Raw genomic sequence first — 18,021 nt, forward strand, 5'->3', positions numbered from 1 at the left:
AGTCGACACAAAAGAACTTTTAATAACATCTGTAGGACTGCCACATACAACTGAGTTTGACACCCTGGGCACGGACCGGGTCACAGCCGCTCGGAGACTACAACCCCCATCTGATCCGGTTCCGGGTATTCCCCTAAAAAGAATATGGCCCAGGGGGTGCGTCACACGCACAGGTAGGTGCATCTCTCACAGCAGAGAGCAAATACTCTCTGAGTAAACTTAGGAGCCACACATACCTGCTCTGTCCTCTCCTCTACTCTGAAGCCATGCACTACACTTCCGGGTGTGCGGCCAGGGACAGGCAGTGTCAGTGTGCACGCACACACGCCGCCAACATTCAGAGTGCTTGCTCTGGGAAGCGAGCACTGTGAATCAGAAGCAGGGAAAGGCGTCCAGTGTGAAATGAGCAGGCGTACCAGTCAGGGCTGTGGAGTCGGGTTTGTGGAGTCGGAATCAGTATAAAATGGACCGACTCCAACTCCTAAAATATATAATAAATTGGGTACAGTAGTTCAATGCAGTTTGTGGGGAATATTTTTTCATAAGAATTTGGGAAACTTATGAAATGTTCTATAAATGTCTGTTCTATTCCTGATCTAAGGGTCTAGACCAGTGGTGGCGAACCTATCGCAGATGTGCCATAGGTGGCACTCGGAGCCCTCTCTATGAGCACGCACGCCAGGCCCGCCGCTACCGCCCGCACGTCACTCCGCTCTCATGTTCAAATGCATTTGCGTATTTTAGGCGCGAACACATTTGAACAGTGCTGCGCTGGGACTGAGGCAGAGGAGTGAGCGGCTGTCAGCCCCGGGTCCGACATGCAGCAGTGTGATGACGTCATCCAGCTCCTGACCTCATCACACTGCTGCCTGCGCCGGGGCCGCAGAGGAGCAGAGACAACAGGCTGAGCACAGGCGCTAGTGAGCGCTCCAGCAGGAGCCGAACATTACATTATATGCATCAATGTGAAAGGGGGCACAGCTAGAGACAGTGTGTGGTGATTGGGGGCTACTGTGTGTGTCTGTGTGTATTATATGCAGAAATGTGAAAGGGGGCACAATCTTGCTGCTAGAGGCAGTGTGTGGGGACTGGGGACTACTTTAGTCAGAGTGTGTGTCTGTGTGGGTTTCAGAGGGACTGTGTCTGTGTGTGTATGTGTGTATATATATATATATATATATATATATATATTTATATAATATTCTGCAAATGGACTGTGTCTGTGTGTATGTGTATATATATACAGTACAGACCAAAAGTTTGGACACACCTTCTCAATTAAAGATTTTTCTGTATTTTCATGACTTTGAAAATTGTACATTCACACTGAAGGCATCAAAACTATGAATTAACACATGTGGAATTATATACTTAACAAAAAAGTGTGAAACAACTGAAAATATGTCTTATATTCTAGGTTCTTCAAAGTAGCCACCTTTTGCTTTGATGACTGCTTTGCACACTCTTGGCATTCTCTTGATGAGCGACCGCCAGCTGTGAACAATTAGCGACATTGGCGCCAAATTAAACACCGCTATGCTGATTGGTCGCGGTCGCCGGCCGCAACCAATCTGCATTGTTGGCGCCAAATTTAAACACCGTTCTGCTGATTGGTCGCGACCGCCAGCTGCGACCAATCAGCGATATTGGCGCCAAATTTAATCACCGCTCTGTTGATTGGTCGCGACCGCCAGCTGCGACCAATCAGCGACATTGGCTCCAAATTTAAACACTGCTCTGCTGATTGGTCGCGGTCGTCGGCCGCAACCAATCAGCATTATTGGCGCCAAATTTATACCCCGCTCTGCTGATTGGTCGCGAACGCCGGCCGCGACCTATCAGCGATATTGGCGCCAAATTTAAACACCGTTTTGCTGATTGGTCGCGATCGCGACTAATCAGCGATTTTATCGCCAAATTTAAACAAGCTCTCCGGTCCTCACTAACACAGTTCGCTGATTGGTCGCGGCCGCCACCCGTGACCAATCACCGATATTGCCGCCAAATTTAAACAGCGTTTTGCTGCTTGGTCGCGGTTGCCGGCCGCGACCAATCAGTGATTTTGGCGGCAAATTTAAACAACGCTCTGCTGATTGCGCCCGGTCGGCCGCATACATATTCTAGACAGACAGCCTCTCTGCAGAATATATACAGTGCCTACAAGTAGTATTCAACCCCCTGCAGATTTAGCTGGTTTGATAAGATGCAAATAAGTTAGAGCCTTCAAACTGCAAACGAGAGTAGGTTTTATGAACAGAAGCATAAATCTTACAAACCAAAAAGTTATGTTGCTCAGTTGAATTTTATTAAATTTTAAACATAAAAGTGTGGGTCAATTATTATACAACCCCTATGTTTAATATTTTGTGGAATAACCCTTGTTTGCAATAATCGTCTTTTATAAGACCTGATCAGGCCGGCACAGGTCTGTGGAGTTATCTTGGCCCACACCTCCATGCAGATCTTCTCCAAGTTATCTAGGTTCTTTGGGTGTCTCATGTGGACTTTATTCTTGAGCTCCTTCCACAAGTTTTCAATTGGGTTAAGGTCAGGAGACTGACTAGGCCACTCCAACACCTTGACTTTTTCCCTATTGAACCAGGCCTTGGTGACGCGCCCCCTGGGCCATATTCTTTAGGGAGAATACCCGGAGCCGGATCAGATGGGGGTTGTAGTCTCCGAGCGGCTGTGACCCGGTCCGTGCCCAGGGCGTCAAGCTCAGTGTGTGTGGCAGTCCTTACTGATGTTACTAAGTTCTTTATGTCGACTACGCCACCCGTTGTATTGCGGTCACTACGGCCGCCGCTGCAGCAGGGTCCGCTGAGGCTGATGGTGTTGGTGCAGCTTAGGTGGTATAACCCCCAACGGGAGGGGTATGGCCTCAGGGGGTCAGGTGCAGAGGATGGGGGTTGTGGTGGTGCAGTGTAGATGGTATAAAGACTCAGAGTCGGGCTGTGCAGTTCATGGTCTTTACTTACTGCTGTTGTGCTGGCCACTCCGGCCTTGAGTGACCACCCGAGCCGTGCTGCGCCCACCAGGTCCTGGATTCGGCCAACCCCCAAGCAAGTCCGGAGCGTGGCCCTGAGCCCTCCTTCTGTCTTGTCCTCGTCTCTGGCCTTCCCCACCAGGGATCCACCTAAGTCCAGCTCCCTCGGGCCTTTTGTTGGGAAACCCTTGGCCCTGGGTTCCCTGACCCTACTCGTGGTCTGCCTTCCGGGTGGATATGGTGGGTGGCCGTGGCAGATGCTGCCCACGGCCTCCGGTCTCTGGCTGAGGTATGCTGTAGCCCCCACCAGTTTGGGATCCGGTACCCTGTTGCCAACTCTTCACCCGATGTTTGGATTTGGGGTCTCAGAGTTCCTTGCTTTCTCCCCCTCTGGGTCTTTCTTTCTTTTTTCTCCTCTCTCTCTTTCTGCAGGCTCTTCTGGACCTCTCTTCAGACTCTCTGACTGGTCCTCTGACAACTGACCCTGATCTTAGATGGTTCCCACCTTTTATAACCCTCTATGTGTGAGCTCAGGTGACCAGCACCCAATGAGCTCCTATCTTTACCCAGACTGCTCCCCCTATCTGCCCCTACACTACAGGGATGTTCCACCCCCCTCCCACTCCAGCCAGGGACAGACACGGTCGTACCTGCACATTTCTAAGTGGGAGTACCGTCGGCCTGCCCCTCGGAAATGGGATGTATGTAGTGCATGCAGCTAACTGAGCTCAGTTCCACACTCCATCCTTACCCGGGAGTGGAATATCACACCTCTGGCTGAGGTGCAATACCCCTGTAGCAGCCGAATCCTCAGGGTGCTACATTCCCCCCTGGTAAATCACAGCACGTCCTCGGGCTGCAAGACAAAACACCACAAAACATACAATTTTTGCATAATAACATAACAAAACATATAAAACATCATATAAAACATTATATAGATATATATATATAACTTTTTCATATACAACATTCTCGTAGCTTGCTTCTGGCTCCTCCTCCGGTCACTGTGCAACTTATGACCGGGCAAAGCGCGACAGTCTCTTTTCTTGGAAGTGGTTTTCCTGTAAAACCAGTAGGGGGCGCTTTAGGAAGCGCAACTATATACAAGGGGATAGTGGCCGCTCTCAGTCCTCGGCCAGGTATTAGGAAACAGGAATGGCTGTTCACAGTCCTCAGCCTGGTATGGATAGGGGACACACAGGAACAGTTCACACATGCTGGTCCCAACGGGGACTATATTAGCAGCAACAGTTCTTGGTACCCCGACGGGTAACTATATACAGCTTCTACTCTGCCGTACTCAACGACGACGTCCTCCTGCTCTTTCTTTATGGTTAACTTTAGCTTCAGACCCGTCCGGGTCCTCTTGCTCCTCCTCACACCGCAGCTCCTCCTCCGTCAGGCGATGCACATGGAGGGCGTAGGGTCCTTTGGCACACTTGTGCCGGGTGAAGGTGACCTCGTCCCCTATATACAGGTCACGACCTCTGTGCCCCTCCGGCAGATGGCTCTCTACGTCTCTGCGGGTTACAAAGACGTCGCCGGGGGTATGGTGGTCTCGGATGAAGCCCCACCCGTGCTGCATATTAAACTTGATCACAGTCCCGGTGGAAGGGGGACCATGAGCTGCACGGGGACTCCTCCTGGTCCGGCTCTTCTGCTCCGCGCTCTTTATTTGGGCTTGCTGTTCCCGGACCCGCCTCTCTCTCCGCTCCCTCTCGAAGACCTCGAGCTGTTGCCGGCAGCACTCTGCACGCTCCGCTGCAGCTGCCCGGGTCTCCTGAGTGAACCCCATGAGATCTTCTCCGGTGGGGTCCCACTCAAACTGTGCCTCCTCCAGCGGGGGCGAGGTCCTTTTTACGGGCTTCGGAGCCGGGATCAGGGGTTCACACATGGCCCTTGCTTTCTTTTGGAGCTCTCGTTCGTAGTACTCCCTGGGCCAGATGAAGGGCCGCCCGTCCGGCCATGTGTGTTGGGCGAACAGGTCTTCTCCCAGATGCGGCACTCTTGATGTTACGGGCGCTGTGGTGGTGGCGCCCGGGTTGCCCAGGCCTTGCGGCCAGGCCTGGGGCACCTGGAAAGTGAAGGGCACCGTAAGGACGGCGGCGCCCTGGGCTACTTGGCCCTGCGACCAGGCCGGTGGCTCCGCGGAGGTAGGGGGCGCTGTTGGTAATGCCGCGCCCGGGGGTACTAGGCCTTGCGACCAGGCTGGTGGTACTTCCTGCTTGGCCACGCTCGGGGTCGAGGCGTGTGACGTCACAGGGGTCGCGGCCGCGGCTTCCGGTTGAGGCCTAGTCTGCGGCGGTGACGTTGCGGTTACGGGCACGGCAGGGGGTACTTCGGGCTCTGCGACGGGGAGCTGGGGCAGGTAAGCGGTTTCCCGGTTTGGGGTAAAGACGTCCCCTTTACCTGCCTCCGTCCGTTCGGCTCCCTTTTCGGCGCCGTCTCCGGCCTTCAGTCCTCCTGCGCCATCCTCAGAGGCGGTCGGTCTCCTCGTCTTGGGTGGCGTGCTCCGCTGACGGGTCTCGGTCTGCTGGGCCATCTCTCGGCTCCACTCCGCCAACGTCTCTCGCTGCACCCGGGCCATCCTCCTTGCGAGGCCCTCCAGCGCGGTCTGCGCACACTCCCGGTCTCGGGGGAGCTGTGCTAGGACCTCCACTAGGCCTAGTGGGGTCGTTGTTTCCAGCAGGCTCCTGACCAACGGGTCGGTGCTGCTCTGCTCTCCTTCCGCTGTTTCCAGCAGGCTCCTGGCCAGCGGGCCGGTGCTGCTCTGCTCTCCTTCCATCTCCGGGTAAGCTTTTTCTGGACTCAGCTCTAGGCTTCTTGTCTCCGGGTGCGCTCTCTCCAGACTGCTCCAGGCGGCACCCATCTTCGTTCTTTTCTTCTGTCTCCTCCCACTTTGAGGGCGGTCCCGAGGCAACTTGGTGATTGTCAGCTCCAGGGGCAGTTCTTTCACGCTGATGGACACCTCTAGCATCACAGTCTCTGTTGGTGGGGGCGGTTTCCGCTTTTGGCGCCATTCTTCGACCTGGCCCACGATGGGAGGCGGCTTCTTGCCATCCTCTGGCACGCCCATAATGGCGTCCGCTCTTCCAAGGCGGGAAATCTTTGGAAATGGCGGGAATCGTCTCCCAGTGGCGGGAAACTCTGCAGATGGCGGGAAAAAGCTGCAAATGGCGGACAACCGGCGGGAATCGACTGGTGATGGGGTCCGATGGCGGGGACCCTCCGGAACCGGCAGGAGACTTCTTTTTGAGGTAACGGTGTACTTTTCTTCAGGCACGCAGTACCCGGTTGTTGCGGGCACGTAATCCTGCCGACTACGCCAAAGTTGACGCGCCCCCTGGGCCATATTCTTTAGGGAGAATACCCGGAGCCGGATCAGATGGGGGTTGTAGTCTCCGAGCGGCTGTGACCCGGTCCGTGCCCAGGGCGTCAAGCTCAGTGTGTGTGGCAGTCCTTACTGATGTTACTAAGTTCTTTATGTCGACTACGCCACCCGTTGTATTGCGGTCACTACGGCCGCCGCTGCAGCAGGGTCCGCTGAGGCTGATGGTGTTGGTGCAGCTTAGGTGGTATAACCCCCAACGGGAGGGGTATGGCCTCAGGGGGTCAGGTGCAGAGGATGGGGGTTGTGGTGGTGCAGTGTAGATGGTATAAAGACTCAGAGTCGGGCTGTGCAGTTCATGGTCTTTACTTACTGCTGTTGTGCTGGCCACTCCGGCCTTGAGTGACCACCCGAGCCGTGCTGCGCCCACCAGGTCCTGGATTCGGCCAACCCCCAAGCAAGTCCGGAGCGTGGCCCTGAGCCCTCCTTCTGTCTTGTCCTCGTCTCTGGCCTTCCCCACCAGGGATCCACCTAAGTCCAGCTCCCTCGGGCCTTTTGTTGGGAAACCCTTGGCCCTGGGTTCCCTGACCCTACTCGTGGTCTGCCTTCCGGGTGGATATGGTGGGTGGCCGTGGCAGATGCTGCCCACGGCCTCCGGTCTCTGGCTGAGGTATGCTGTAGCCCCCACCAGTTGGGATCCGGTACCCTGTTGCCAACTCTTCACCCGATGTTTGGATTTGGGGTCTCAGAGTTCCTTGCTTTCTCCCCCTCTGGGTCTTTCTTTCTTTTTTCTCCTCTCTCTCTTTCTGCAGGCTCTTCTGGACCTCTCTTCAGACTCTCTGACTGGTCCTCTGACAACTGACCCTGATCTTAGATGGTTCCCACCTTTTATAACCCTCTATGTGTGAGCTCAGGTGACCAGCACCCAATGAGCTCCTATCTTTACCCAGACTGCTCCCCCTATCTGCCCCTACACTACAGGGATGTTCCACCCCCCTCCCACTCCAGCCAGGGACAGACACGGTCGTACCTGCACATTTCTAAGTGGGAGTACCGTCGGCCTGCCCCTCGGAAATGGGATGTATGTAGTGCATGCAGCTAACTGAGCTCAGTTCCACACTCCATCCTTACCCGGGAGTGGAATATCACACCTCTGGCTGAGGTGCAATACCCCTGTAGCAGCCGAATCCTCAGGGTGCTACATTCCCCCCTGGTAAATCACAGCACGTCCTCGGGCTGCAAGACAAAACACCACAAAACATACAATTTTTGCATAATAACATAACAAAACATATAAAACATCATATAAAACATTATATAGATATATATATATAACTTTTTCATATACAACATTCTCGTAGCTTGCTTCTGGCTCCTCCTCCGGTCACTGTGCAACTTATGACCGGGCAAAGCGCGACAGTCTCTTTTCTTGGAAGTGGTTTTCCTGTAAAACCAGTAGGGGGCGCTTTAGGAAGCGCAACTATATACAAGGGGATAGTGGCCGCTCTCAGTCCTCGGCCAGGTATTAGGAAACAGGAATGGCTGTTCACAGTCCTCAGCCTGGTATGGATAGGGGACACACAGGAACAGTTCACACATGCTGGTCCCAACGGGGACTATATTAGCAGCAACAGTTCTTGGTACCCCGACGGGTAACTATATACAGCTTCTACTCTGCCGTACTCAACGACGACGTCCTCCTGCTCTTTCTTTATGGTTAACTTTAGCTTCAGACCCGTCCGGGTCCTCTTGCTCCTCCTCACACCGCAGCTCCTCCTCCGTCAGGCGATGCACATGGAGGGCGTAGGGTCCTTTGGCACACTTGTGCCGGGTGAAGGTGACCTCGTCCCCTATATACAGGTCACGACCTCTGTGCCCCTCCGGCAGATGGCTCTCTACGTCTCTGCGGGTTACAAAGACGTCGCCGGGGGTATGGTGGTCTCGGATGAAGCCCCACCCGTGCTGCATATTAAACTTGATCACAGTCCCGGTGGAAGGGGGACCATGAGCTGCACGGGGACTCCTCCTGGTCCGGCTCTTCTGCTCCGCGCTCTTTATTTGGGCTTGCTGTTCCCGGACCCGCCTCTCTCTCCGCTCCCTCTCGAAGACCTCGAGCTGTTGCCGGCAGCACTCTGCACGCTCCGCTGCAGCTGCCCGGGTCTCCTGAGTGAACCCCATGAGATCTTCTCCGGTGGGGTCCCACTCAAACTGTGCCTCCTCCAGCGGGGGCGAGGTCCTTTTTACGGGCTTCGGAGCCGGGATCAGGGGTTCACACATGGCCCTTGCTTTCTTTTGGAGCTCTCGTTCGTAGTACTCCCTGGGCCAGATGAAGGGCCGCCCGTCCGGCCATGTGTGTTGGGCGAACAGGTCTTCTCCCAGATGCGGCACTCTTGATGTTACGGGCGCTGTGGTGGTGGCGCCCGGGTTGCCCAGGCCTTGCGGCCAGGCCTGGGGCACCTGGAAAGTGAAGGGCACCGTAAGGACGGCGGCGCCCTGGGCTACTTGGCCCTGCGACCAGGCCGGTGGCTCCGCGGAGGTAGGGGGCGCTGTTGGTAATGCCGCGCCCGGGGGTACTAGGCCTTGCGACCAGGCTGGTGGTACTTCCTGCTTGGCCACGCTCGGGGTCGAGGCGTGTGACGTCACAGGGGTCGCGGCCGCGGCTTCCGGTTGAGGCCTAGTCTGCGGCGGTGACGTTGCGGTTACGGGCACGGCAGGGGGTACTTCGGGCTCTGCGACGGGGAGCTGGGGCAGGTAAGCGGTTTCCCGGTTTGGGGTAAAGACGTCCCCTTTACCTGCCTCCGTCCGTTCGGCTCCCTTTTCGGCGCCGTCTCCGGCCTTCAGTCCTCCTGCGCCATCCTCAGAGGCGGTCGGTCTCCTCGTCTTGGGTGGCGTGCTCCGCTGACGGGTCTCGGTCTGCTGGGCCATCTCTCGGCTCCACTCCGCCAACGTCTCTCGCTGCACCCGGGCCATCCTCCTTGCGAGGCCCTCCAGCGCGGTCTGCGCACACTCCCGGTCTCGGGGGAGCTGTGCTAGGACCTCCACTAGGCCTAGTGGGGTCGTTGTTTCCAGCAGGCTCCTGACCAACGGGTCGGTGCTGCTCTGCTCTCCTTCCGCTGTTTCCAGCAGGCTCCTGGCCAGCGGGCCGGTGCTGCTCTGCTCTCCTTCCATCTCCGGGTAAGCTTTTTCTGGACTCAGCTCTAGGCTTCTTGTCTCCGGGTGCGCTCTCTCCAGACTGCTCCAGGCGGCACCCATCTTCGTTCTTTTCTTCTGTCTCCTCCCACTTTGAGGGCGGTCCCGAGGCAACTTGGTGATTGTCAGCTCCAGGGGCAGTTCTTTCACGCTGATGGACACCTCTAGCATCACAGTCTCTGTTGGTGGGGGCGGTTTCCGCTTTTGGCGCCATTCTTCGACCTGGCCCACGATGGGAGGCGGCTTCTTGCCATCCTCTGGCACGCCCATAATGGCGTCCGCTCTTCCAAGGCGGGAAATCTTTGGAAATGGCGGGAATCGTCTCCCAGTGGCGGGAAACTCTGCAGATGGCGGGAAAAAGCTGCAAATGGCGGACAACCGGCGGGAATCGACTGGTGATGGGGTCCGATGGCGGGGACCCTCCGGAACCGGCAGGAGACTTCTTTTTGAGGTAACGGTGTACTTTTCTTCAGGCACGCAGTACCCGGTTGTTGCGGGCACGTAATCCTGCCGACTACGCCAAAGTTGACGCGCCCCCTGGGCCATATTCTTTAGGGAGAATACCCGGAGCCGGATCAGATGGGGGTTGTAGTCTCCGAGCGGCTGTGACCCGGTCCGTGCCCAGGGCGTCAAGCTCAGTGTGTGTGGCAGTCCTTACTGATGTTACTAAGTTCTTTATGTCGACTACGCCACCCGTTGTATTGCGGTCACTACGGCCGCCGCTGCAGCAGGGTCCGCTGAGGCTGATGGTGTTGGTGCAGCTTAGGTGGTATAACCCCCAACGGGAGGGGTATGGCCTCAGGGGGTCAGGTGCAGAGGATGGGGGTTGTGGTGGTGCAGTGTAGATGGTATAAAGACTCAGAGTCGGGCTGTGCAGTTCATGGTCTTTACTTACTGCTGTTGTGCTGGCCACTCCGGCCTTGAGTGACCACCCGAGCCGTGCTGCGCCCACCAGGTCCTGGATTCGGCCAACCCCCAAGCAAGTCCGGAGCGTGGCCCTGAGCCCTCCTTCTGTCTTGTCCTCGTCTCTGGCCTTCCCCACCAGGGATCCACCTAAGTCCAGCTCCCTCGGGCCTTTTGTTGGGAAACCCTTGGCCCTGGGTTCCCTGACCCTACTCGTGGTCTGCCTTCCGGGTGGATATGGTGGGTGGCCGTGGCAGATGCTGCCCACGGCCTCCGGTCTCTGGCTGAGGTATGCTGTAGCCCCCACCAGTTTGGGATCCGGTACCCTGTTGCCAACTCTTCACCCGATGTTTGGATTTGGGGTCTCAGAGTTCCTTGCTTTCTCCCCCTCTGGGTCTTTCTTTCTTTTTTCTCCTCTCTCTCTTTCTGCAGGCTCTTCTGGACCTCTCTTCAGACTCTCTGACTGGTCCTCTGACAACTGACCCTGATCTTAGATGGTTCCCACCTTTTATAACCCTCTATGTGTGAGCTCAGGTGACCAGCACCCAATGAGCTCCTATCTTTACCCAGACTGCTCCCCCTATCTGCCCCTACACTACAGGGATGTTCCACCCCCCTCCCACTCCAGCCAGGTACAGACACGGTCGTACCTGCACATTTCTAAGTGGGAGTACCGTCGGCCTGCCCCTCGGAAATGGGATGTATGTAGTGCATGCAGCTAACTGAGCTCAGTTCCACACTCCATCCTTACCCGGGAGTGGAATATCACACCTCTGGCTGAGGTGCAATACCCCTGTAGCAGCCGAATCCTCAGGGTGCTACATTGGTTTTCTTGGCTGTGTGCTTTGGGTCGTTGTCTTGTTGGAAGATGAAATTACGACCCATCTTAAGATCCTTGATGGAGAAGCGGAGGTTCTTGGCCAAAATCTCCAGGTAGGCCGTGCTATCCATCTTCCCATTGATGCGGACCAGATGGCCAGGCCCCTTGGCAGAGAAACAGCCCCACAGCATGATGCTGCCACCACCATGCTTGACTGTAGGGATGGTATTCTTGGGGTCGTATGCAGTGCCATCCAGTCTCCAAACGTCACGTGTGTGGTTGGCACCAAAGATCTCGATCTTGGTCTCATCAGACCATAGAACCTTGAACCAGTCTGTCTCAGAGTCCTCCAAGTGATCATGAGCAAACTGTAGACGAGCCTTGACATGACGCATTGAAAGTAAAGGTACCTTACGGGCTCGTCTGGAACGGAGACCATTGCGGTGGAGTACGTTACTTATGGTATTGACTGAAACCAATGTCCCCACTGCCATGAGATCTTCCCGGAGCTCCTTCCTTGTTGTCCTTGGGTTAGCCTTGACTCTTCGGACAAGCCTGGCCTCGGCACGGGAGGACACTTTCAAAGGCTGTCCTGGCCGTGGAAGGCTAACAGTAGTTCCATAAGCCTTCCACTTACGGATGATGCTCCCAACAGTGGAGACAGGTAGGCCCAACTCCTTGGAAAGGGTTTTGTACCCCTTGCCAGCCTTGTGACCCTCCACGATCTTGTCTCTGATGGCCTTGGAATGCTCCTTTGTCTTTCCCATGTTGACCATGTCTGAGTGCTGTTCACAAGTTTGGGGAGGGTCTTAAATAGTCAGAAAAGGCTGGCAAAAGAGATCTTTAATCCATACATGTGAAGCTCATTATTCTTGGTGCCTGAACTACTTCTTAATACTTTAGGGGGACCAAACAGAATTCTTGTGGTTTGAGGGGTTGAATAATAAATGACACTCTGAATTAACTTTTTACGTTTTAAAAAAAAACAAAAAACAAAAACAAAAACAAAATTTGCTGCAGTGCATTTCCCACTTCCAGGCTGATCTACAGTACAAATGTCACAATGCCAAGTTAATTCCGCATGTGTCAACCAGCTAAATCTGCAGGGGGTTGAATACTACTTGTAGGCACTGTATATATATATATATATATATATATATATATATATATATATATATATATATATATATATATATACAGTACAGACCAAAAGTTTGGACACACCTTCTCATTTAAAGATTTTTCTGTATTTTCATGACTATGAAAATTGTACATTCACACTGAAGGCATCAAAACTATGAATTAACACATGTGGAATTATATACTTAACAAAAAAGTGTGAAACAACTGAAAATATGTCTTATATTCTAGGTTCTTCAAAGTAGCCACCTTTTGCTTTCATGACTGCTTTGCACACTCTTGGCATTCTTTTGATGAGCTTCAAGAGGTAGACACCGGAAATGGTTTTCACTTCACAGGTGTGCCCTGTCAGGTTTAATAAGTGGGATTTCTTGCCTTATAAATGGGGCTGGGACCTTCAGTTGTGTTGTGCAGAAGTCTGGTGGATACACAGCTGATAGTCTTACTGAATAGACTGTTAGAATTTGTATCATGGCAAGAAAAAAGCAGCTAAGTAAAGAAAAACGAGTGGCCATCATTACTTTAAGAAATGAAGGTCAGTCAGTGTGAAAAATTGGGAAAACTTTGATAGTGTCCCCAAGTGCAGTTGCAAAAACCATCAAGCGCTACAAAGAAACTGTCTCACATGAGGACCGCCCCAGGAAAGGAAGACCAAGAGGACAAGTTTATCCGAGTCACCAGCCTCAGAAATCGCAGGTTAACAGCAGCTCAGATTAGAGACCAGGTCAATGCCACACAGAGTTCTAGCAGCAGACACATCTCTACAACAACTGTTAAGAGGAGACTTTGTGCAGCAGGCCTTCATGGTAAAATAGCTGCTAGGAAACCACTGCTAAGGACAGGCAACAAGCAGAAGAGACTTGTTTGTGCTAAAGAACACAAGGAATGGACATTAGACCAGTGGAAATCTGTGCTTTGGTCTGATGAGTCCAAATTTGAGATCTTTGGTTCCAACCACCGTGTCTTTGAACGACACAGAAAAGGTGAACAGATGGACTCTACATGCCTGGTTCCCACCATGAATCATGGAGGAGGAGGTGTGGTGGTGTGGGGGTGCTTTGCTGGTGACACTGTTGGGGATTTATTCAAAATTGAAGGCATACTGAACTAGCATGGCTACCACAGCATCTTGCAGCGGCATGCTATTCTATCCGGTTTGCGTTTAGTTAGACCATCATTTATTTTTCAACAGGACCATAACCTCAAATACACCTCCAGGCTGTGTATGGGCTATTTGACCAAGAAGGGGAGTGATGGGGTGCTATGCCAGATGACCTGGCCTCCACAGTCACCAGACCTGAACCCAATCGAGATGTTTGGGGTGAGCTGGACCGCAGAGTGAAGGCAAAAGGGCCAACAAGTGCTAAGCATCTCTGAGAACTCCTTCAAGATTGTTGGAAGACCATTTCCGGTGACTACCTCTTGAAGCTCATCAAGAGAATGCCAAGAGTGTGCAAAGCAGTCATCAAAGCAAAAGGTGGCTACTTTGAAGAACCTAGAATATAAGACATATTTTCAGTTGTTTCACACTTTTTTGTTAAGTATATAATTCCACATGTGTTAATTCACAGTTTTGATGCCTTCAGTGTGAATGTACAATTTTCATAGTCATGAAAATACAGAAAAATCTTTAAATGAGAAGGTGTGTCCAAACTTTTGGTCTGTACTGTATATACACACACAGCCCCTCTGCAGAATATATATATATATATATATATATATATATATATATATATATATATATACACATGCACACTGTTATGCACACGCCCGGGCTAAGCGGCGTGTGCGTGTGATTAGTAGTGATTCCACTGGACCGTGCCGGAGAGTGAATGCCTGGAGGGGCGTAACTAGGTATTCACCCGATCCGACCAGGGTCGCACGACGGCATACGCCGCCAGTGCACCAAGGAGGAACCGAGCAGAGGGACCAGGTGCTACTCCAGGACAGACCCCGGACACGGCTGTTGACCCACACAGGGGAATACAGGAACAGACTGGTAGGCTGGCACACAGACTGGTAGGTATAGGCAGGCACGACTGGTATGCAGGCAGGCGGGTATGCAGGCCGGGGGGTACGGGCAAGCACAGCTAGAGTGCAGACAGGGAGGCACTAGCAGGTAGGAACACAGGCGGGATAGGACCCAGTACACACCGGGACACAGGAACAATACAGGCAGAGGGGTACAGGCAAGCACAGCTAGAGTGCAGACAGGGAGGCACTAGCAGGTAGGAACACAGGCGAGATAGGACCCAGTACACACCGGGACACAGGAACAATACAGGCAGAGGGGTACAGGCAAGCACAGCTAGAGTGCAGACAGGGAGGCACAGGGCTCTGTTCACACGGAACAGACAGGAAGGGAAAGACAGAGCCAGATACCCACAGGGTACTTGCAGTGAAGTAGCGAGAGGACCACAAACTCACAAACGGGAGTACAGAGACAACAAGCAGGAGTTAGGTACGAGTTCAGACTCTGCAGAAAAAGGAAGGGAACGGACATCGGACATAGAGGCAAAACAGGTAAAGGATAGGAGAGAGTTCAGACTGGAACTGAGTGTACGGAGGAGACCGACACTGCAGAGGGATACAGGAGCGGGTCTGGGAATACGGCCCCCAGAGAGGCGGAACGAACAGGCAAGGAGCGTGTTCAGACAGGACAGAAAAGATACAGGAGCGGGTCTAGGTAATCGGCCACTAGAAGGCGGGAGGAACAGGCTAGGAGCGTGTTCAGACAGGACAGACAAGATAACACAGAAAGGACTCAGTTCAGACACGGGAACTGATACCGCAAAGCAGGAGACATACAGGACTAAGTTCAGACACGGGAACTGATACAAAAAGCAGGAGACAAGGAACGGGACCTGGCACCTTCAGAGTGCAAGCACACACTGAAGGAAACACTATGCTCAGGCAGGGATAGATGGGAGCTGCTGAGCTATATACCAGGTGACAGACAGCCATAGGCTGAGGGCGCACAAGGGGTGTGCCCCACAGCAGGTACAAAAAGCAGGAAGTGATCGGGCGCCGCCCTTAAGCAGCAGAAACAGACACAAACAGACAGCATGGAGGGAAGCCAGAGAGACATTCTGGACAGGAGATCAAGTGCGCCCTCTTGCACAGTGGGAGATGGACCACCATGCAAGGACGCCGCCAGGTATGTTACACACACACAGCCCCTCTGCAGAATATAAACCAGAATGTAAACCTATATTTCTCTGCGGTATCTGTGCATCATGAATCATGGTATGTGTTAAAGGGGCCCACTGAGACTCAAAAGCCTGGAGCCGGCCCTGTGTGTATGTATTTTACACAGGAGCAATGTGTGTGTGTATATATTTTGCAGAGGGGCTGTGTGCGTGTGTGCATGTATATATATATATATATATATATATATATTCTGCAGAGGGGCTGTGTGTGCATATATATATATATATATATATATTCTGCAGAGGGGCTGTGTGTGTGTATTTTGCAAGTCTCCTGTAATGTCCACACCTGCCCCAGGTTAAATTGCCGTGTTGGCACTCAGTGAGAAATAAGTGGGTTTTGGGTTGCCGTTTGGGCACTCAGTCTCTAAAAGATTTGCCATCACTGGTCTAGACTTTTAGCTGAGATGAATCTGTGCTACAGTAAATTTATCACTTAAACATGAGCCATGTATGAGGGAGTCGGTGTCATGGAAATTGAGAGTAGAAGGTTTGGCTAACTGACTCCACAGCCCTGGTACTAGTGCACCCAACTCTTGGCCACACCAATGGTGCCCCAAAGCCTCCTCATTTGCACATCAATTAAAAGTTATTTTCTCAGGCACTGCACCAGGACCATGTAAGGACTAACATGGTTTTTATAGGGGCCAAGTCCCCTACAGCACTGCATTATCCATTAAAATACATTTTTTAGGGGGGGGGGGGGACAGATTCCATTTAAGAGGTTAATAAAGAAATGACTTCAATTGGAGCTTGTGTTCCTTAGACCACCGCCCCCAGCACTTACCTCAAGAGCCGCTTCAAACATCTGTGTGTCCTGGTGGCTAAGAAAAGGGATGAGACCGGCCAGGCAACTCCTCTCCCTCACAATACTTGATCTGTTCTGTGGTTCAGAAGCCAGGGTCCGCAAATAGGTGACGACAGACACAGCGTCCATTTCTGACCCGAGCTGGAGAGCAGAAAACACAAAGATGAGCAGATAATCAGCTGGGCACGTGTGACAAAGCGGGTGACCTCTCTGCACATGTCGGTACACACACGGCACAGCCCCCTGACTGGAGCAGCCCCCTGACTGACGCAGCGCTCTGACCGACGCAGCCCCTTGACTGACGTAACGATCTGACTGACGCAGCGCTCTGACTGGCGCAGCCCCTTGACTGACGCAGCGCTCTGACTGGCGCAGCCCCCTGACTGACGCAGCGCTCTGACTGATGCAGCCCCCTGACTGACGCAGCGCTTTGACTGATGCAGCCCCCTGACTGACGGAGCGCTTTGACTGATGCAACCCCCTGACTGACGCAGCGCTCTGACTGGCGCAGCCCCCTGACTGACGAAGCCCCCTGACTGACGCAGCCCCCTGACCGACATAGCGCTCTGACTGATGCAGGGCTCTGACTGACGCAGCCCCCTGACTGACGCAGCCCCCTGACTGACGCAGCGCTCTGACTGATGCAGCCCCCCGACTGATGCAGCGCTCTGACTGATGCAGCGCTCTGACTGGCGCAGTGCTCTGACTGGTGCAACGCTCTGACTGACGCATCGCTCTGACTGGCACAGCGCTGTGACTGACGCAGCGCTCTGACTGACGCAGCCCCCCGACTGATGCAGCGCTCTGACTGATGCAGCGCTCTGACTGGCGCAGTGCTCTGACTGGTGCAACGCTCTGACTGATGCAGCGCTCTGACTGGCACAGCGCTCTGACTGATGCAACCCCCTGACTGACGCAGCGCTCTGACTGGCGCAGCCCCCTGACTGACGAAGCCCCCTGACTGACGCAGCCCCCTGACCGACATAGCGCTCTGACTGATGCAGGGCTCTGACTGACGCAGCCCAATGACTGACGCAGCCCCCTGACTGACGCAGCCCCCTGACTGACGCAGCGCTCTGACTGGCGCAGCCCCCTGACTGACGCAGCGCTCTGACTGATGCAGCCCCCTGACTGACGCAGCGCTTTGACTGATGCAGCCCCCTGACTGACGCAGCGCTTTGACTGATGCAACCCCCTGACTGACGCAGCGCTCTGACTGGCGCAACCCCCTGACTGACGAAGCCCCCTGACTGACGCAGCCCCCTGACCGACATAGCGCTCTGACTGATGCAGGGCTCTGACTGACGCAGCCCCCTGACTGACGCAGCCCCCTGACTGACGCAGCGCTCTGACTGACGCAGCCCCCTGACTGATGCAGCGCTCTGACTGATGCAGCGCTCTGACTGGCGCAGTGCTCTGACTGGTGCAACGCTCTGACTGACGCAGCGCTCTGACTGGCACAGCGCTCTGACTGATGCAACCCCCTGACTGACGCAGCGCTCTGACTGGCGCAGCCCCCTGACTGACGAAGCCCCCTGACTGACGCAGCCCCCTGACCGACATAGCGCTCTGACTGATGCAGGGCTCTGACTGACGCAGCCCCCTGACTGACGCAGCCCCCTGACTGACGCAGCG

General features: G+C 53.9%; 1 protein-coding gene across 1 annotated transcript in view; it reads right to left on the reverse strand.

The window, feature by feature from the left end:
• The window catches only part of LOC141170093 (armadillo repeat-containing protein 1-like), a 60,030-nt gene extending 43,515 nt beyond the window's left edge, over window positions 1–16,515 (reverse strand). Inside the window, exon 1 of the mRNA XM_073655140.1 lies at window positions 16,366–16,515. Coding sequence (XP_073511241.1) covers window positions 16,366–16,515 — 150 coding nt within the window. The remainder of the gene's footprint in view (window positions 1–16,365) is intronic.
• Between the last annotated feature and the right edge of the window lie 1,506 nt (window positions 16,516–18,021).

Source organism: Phyllobates terribilis, unplaced genomic scaffold (genome assembly GCF_046119375.1).
Source record: "Phyllobates terribilis strain yellow unplaced genomic scaffold, ASM4611937v1 Scaffold_1__5_contigs__length_1240528914, whole genome shotgun sequence".
In the NCBI taxonomy this organism is placed as follows: Eukaryota; Metazoa; Chordata; class Amphibia; order Anura; family Dendrobatidae; genus Phyllobates; species Phyllobates terribilis.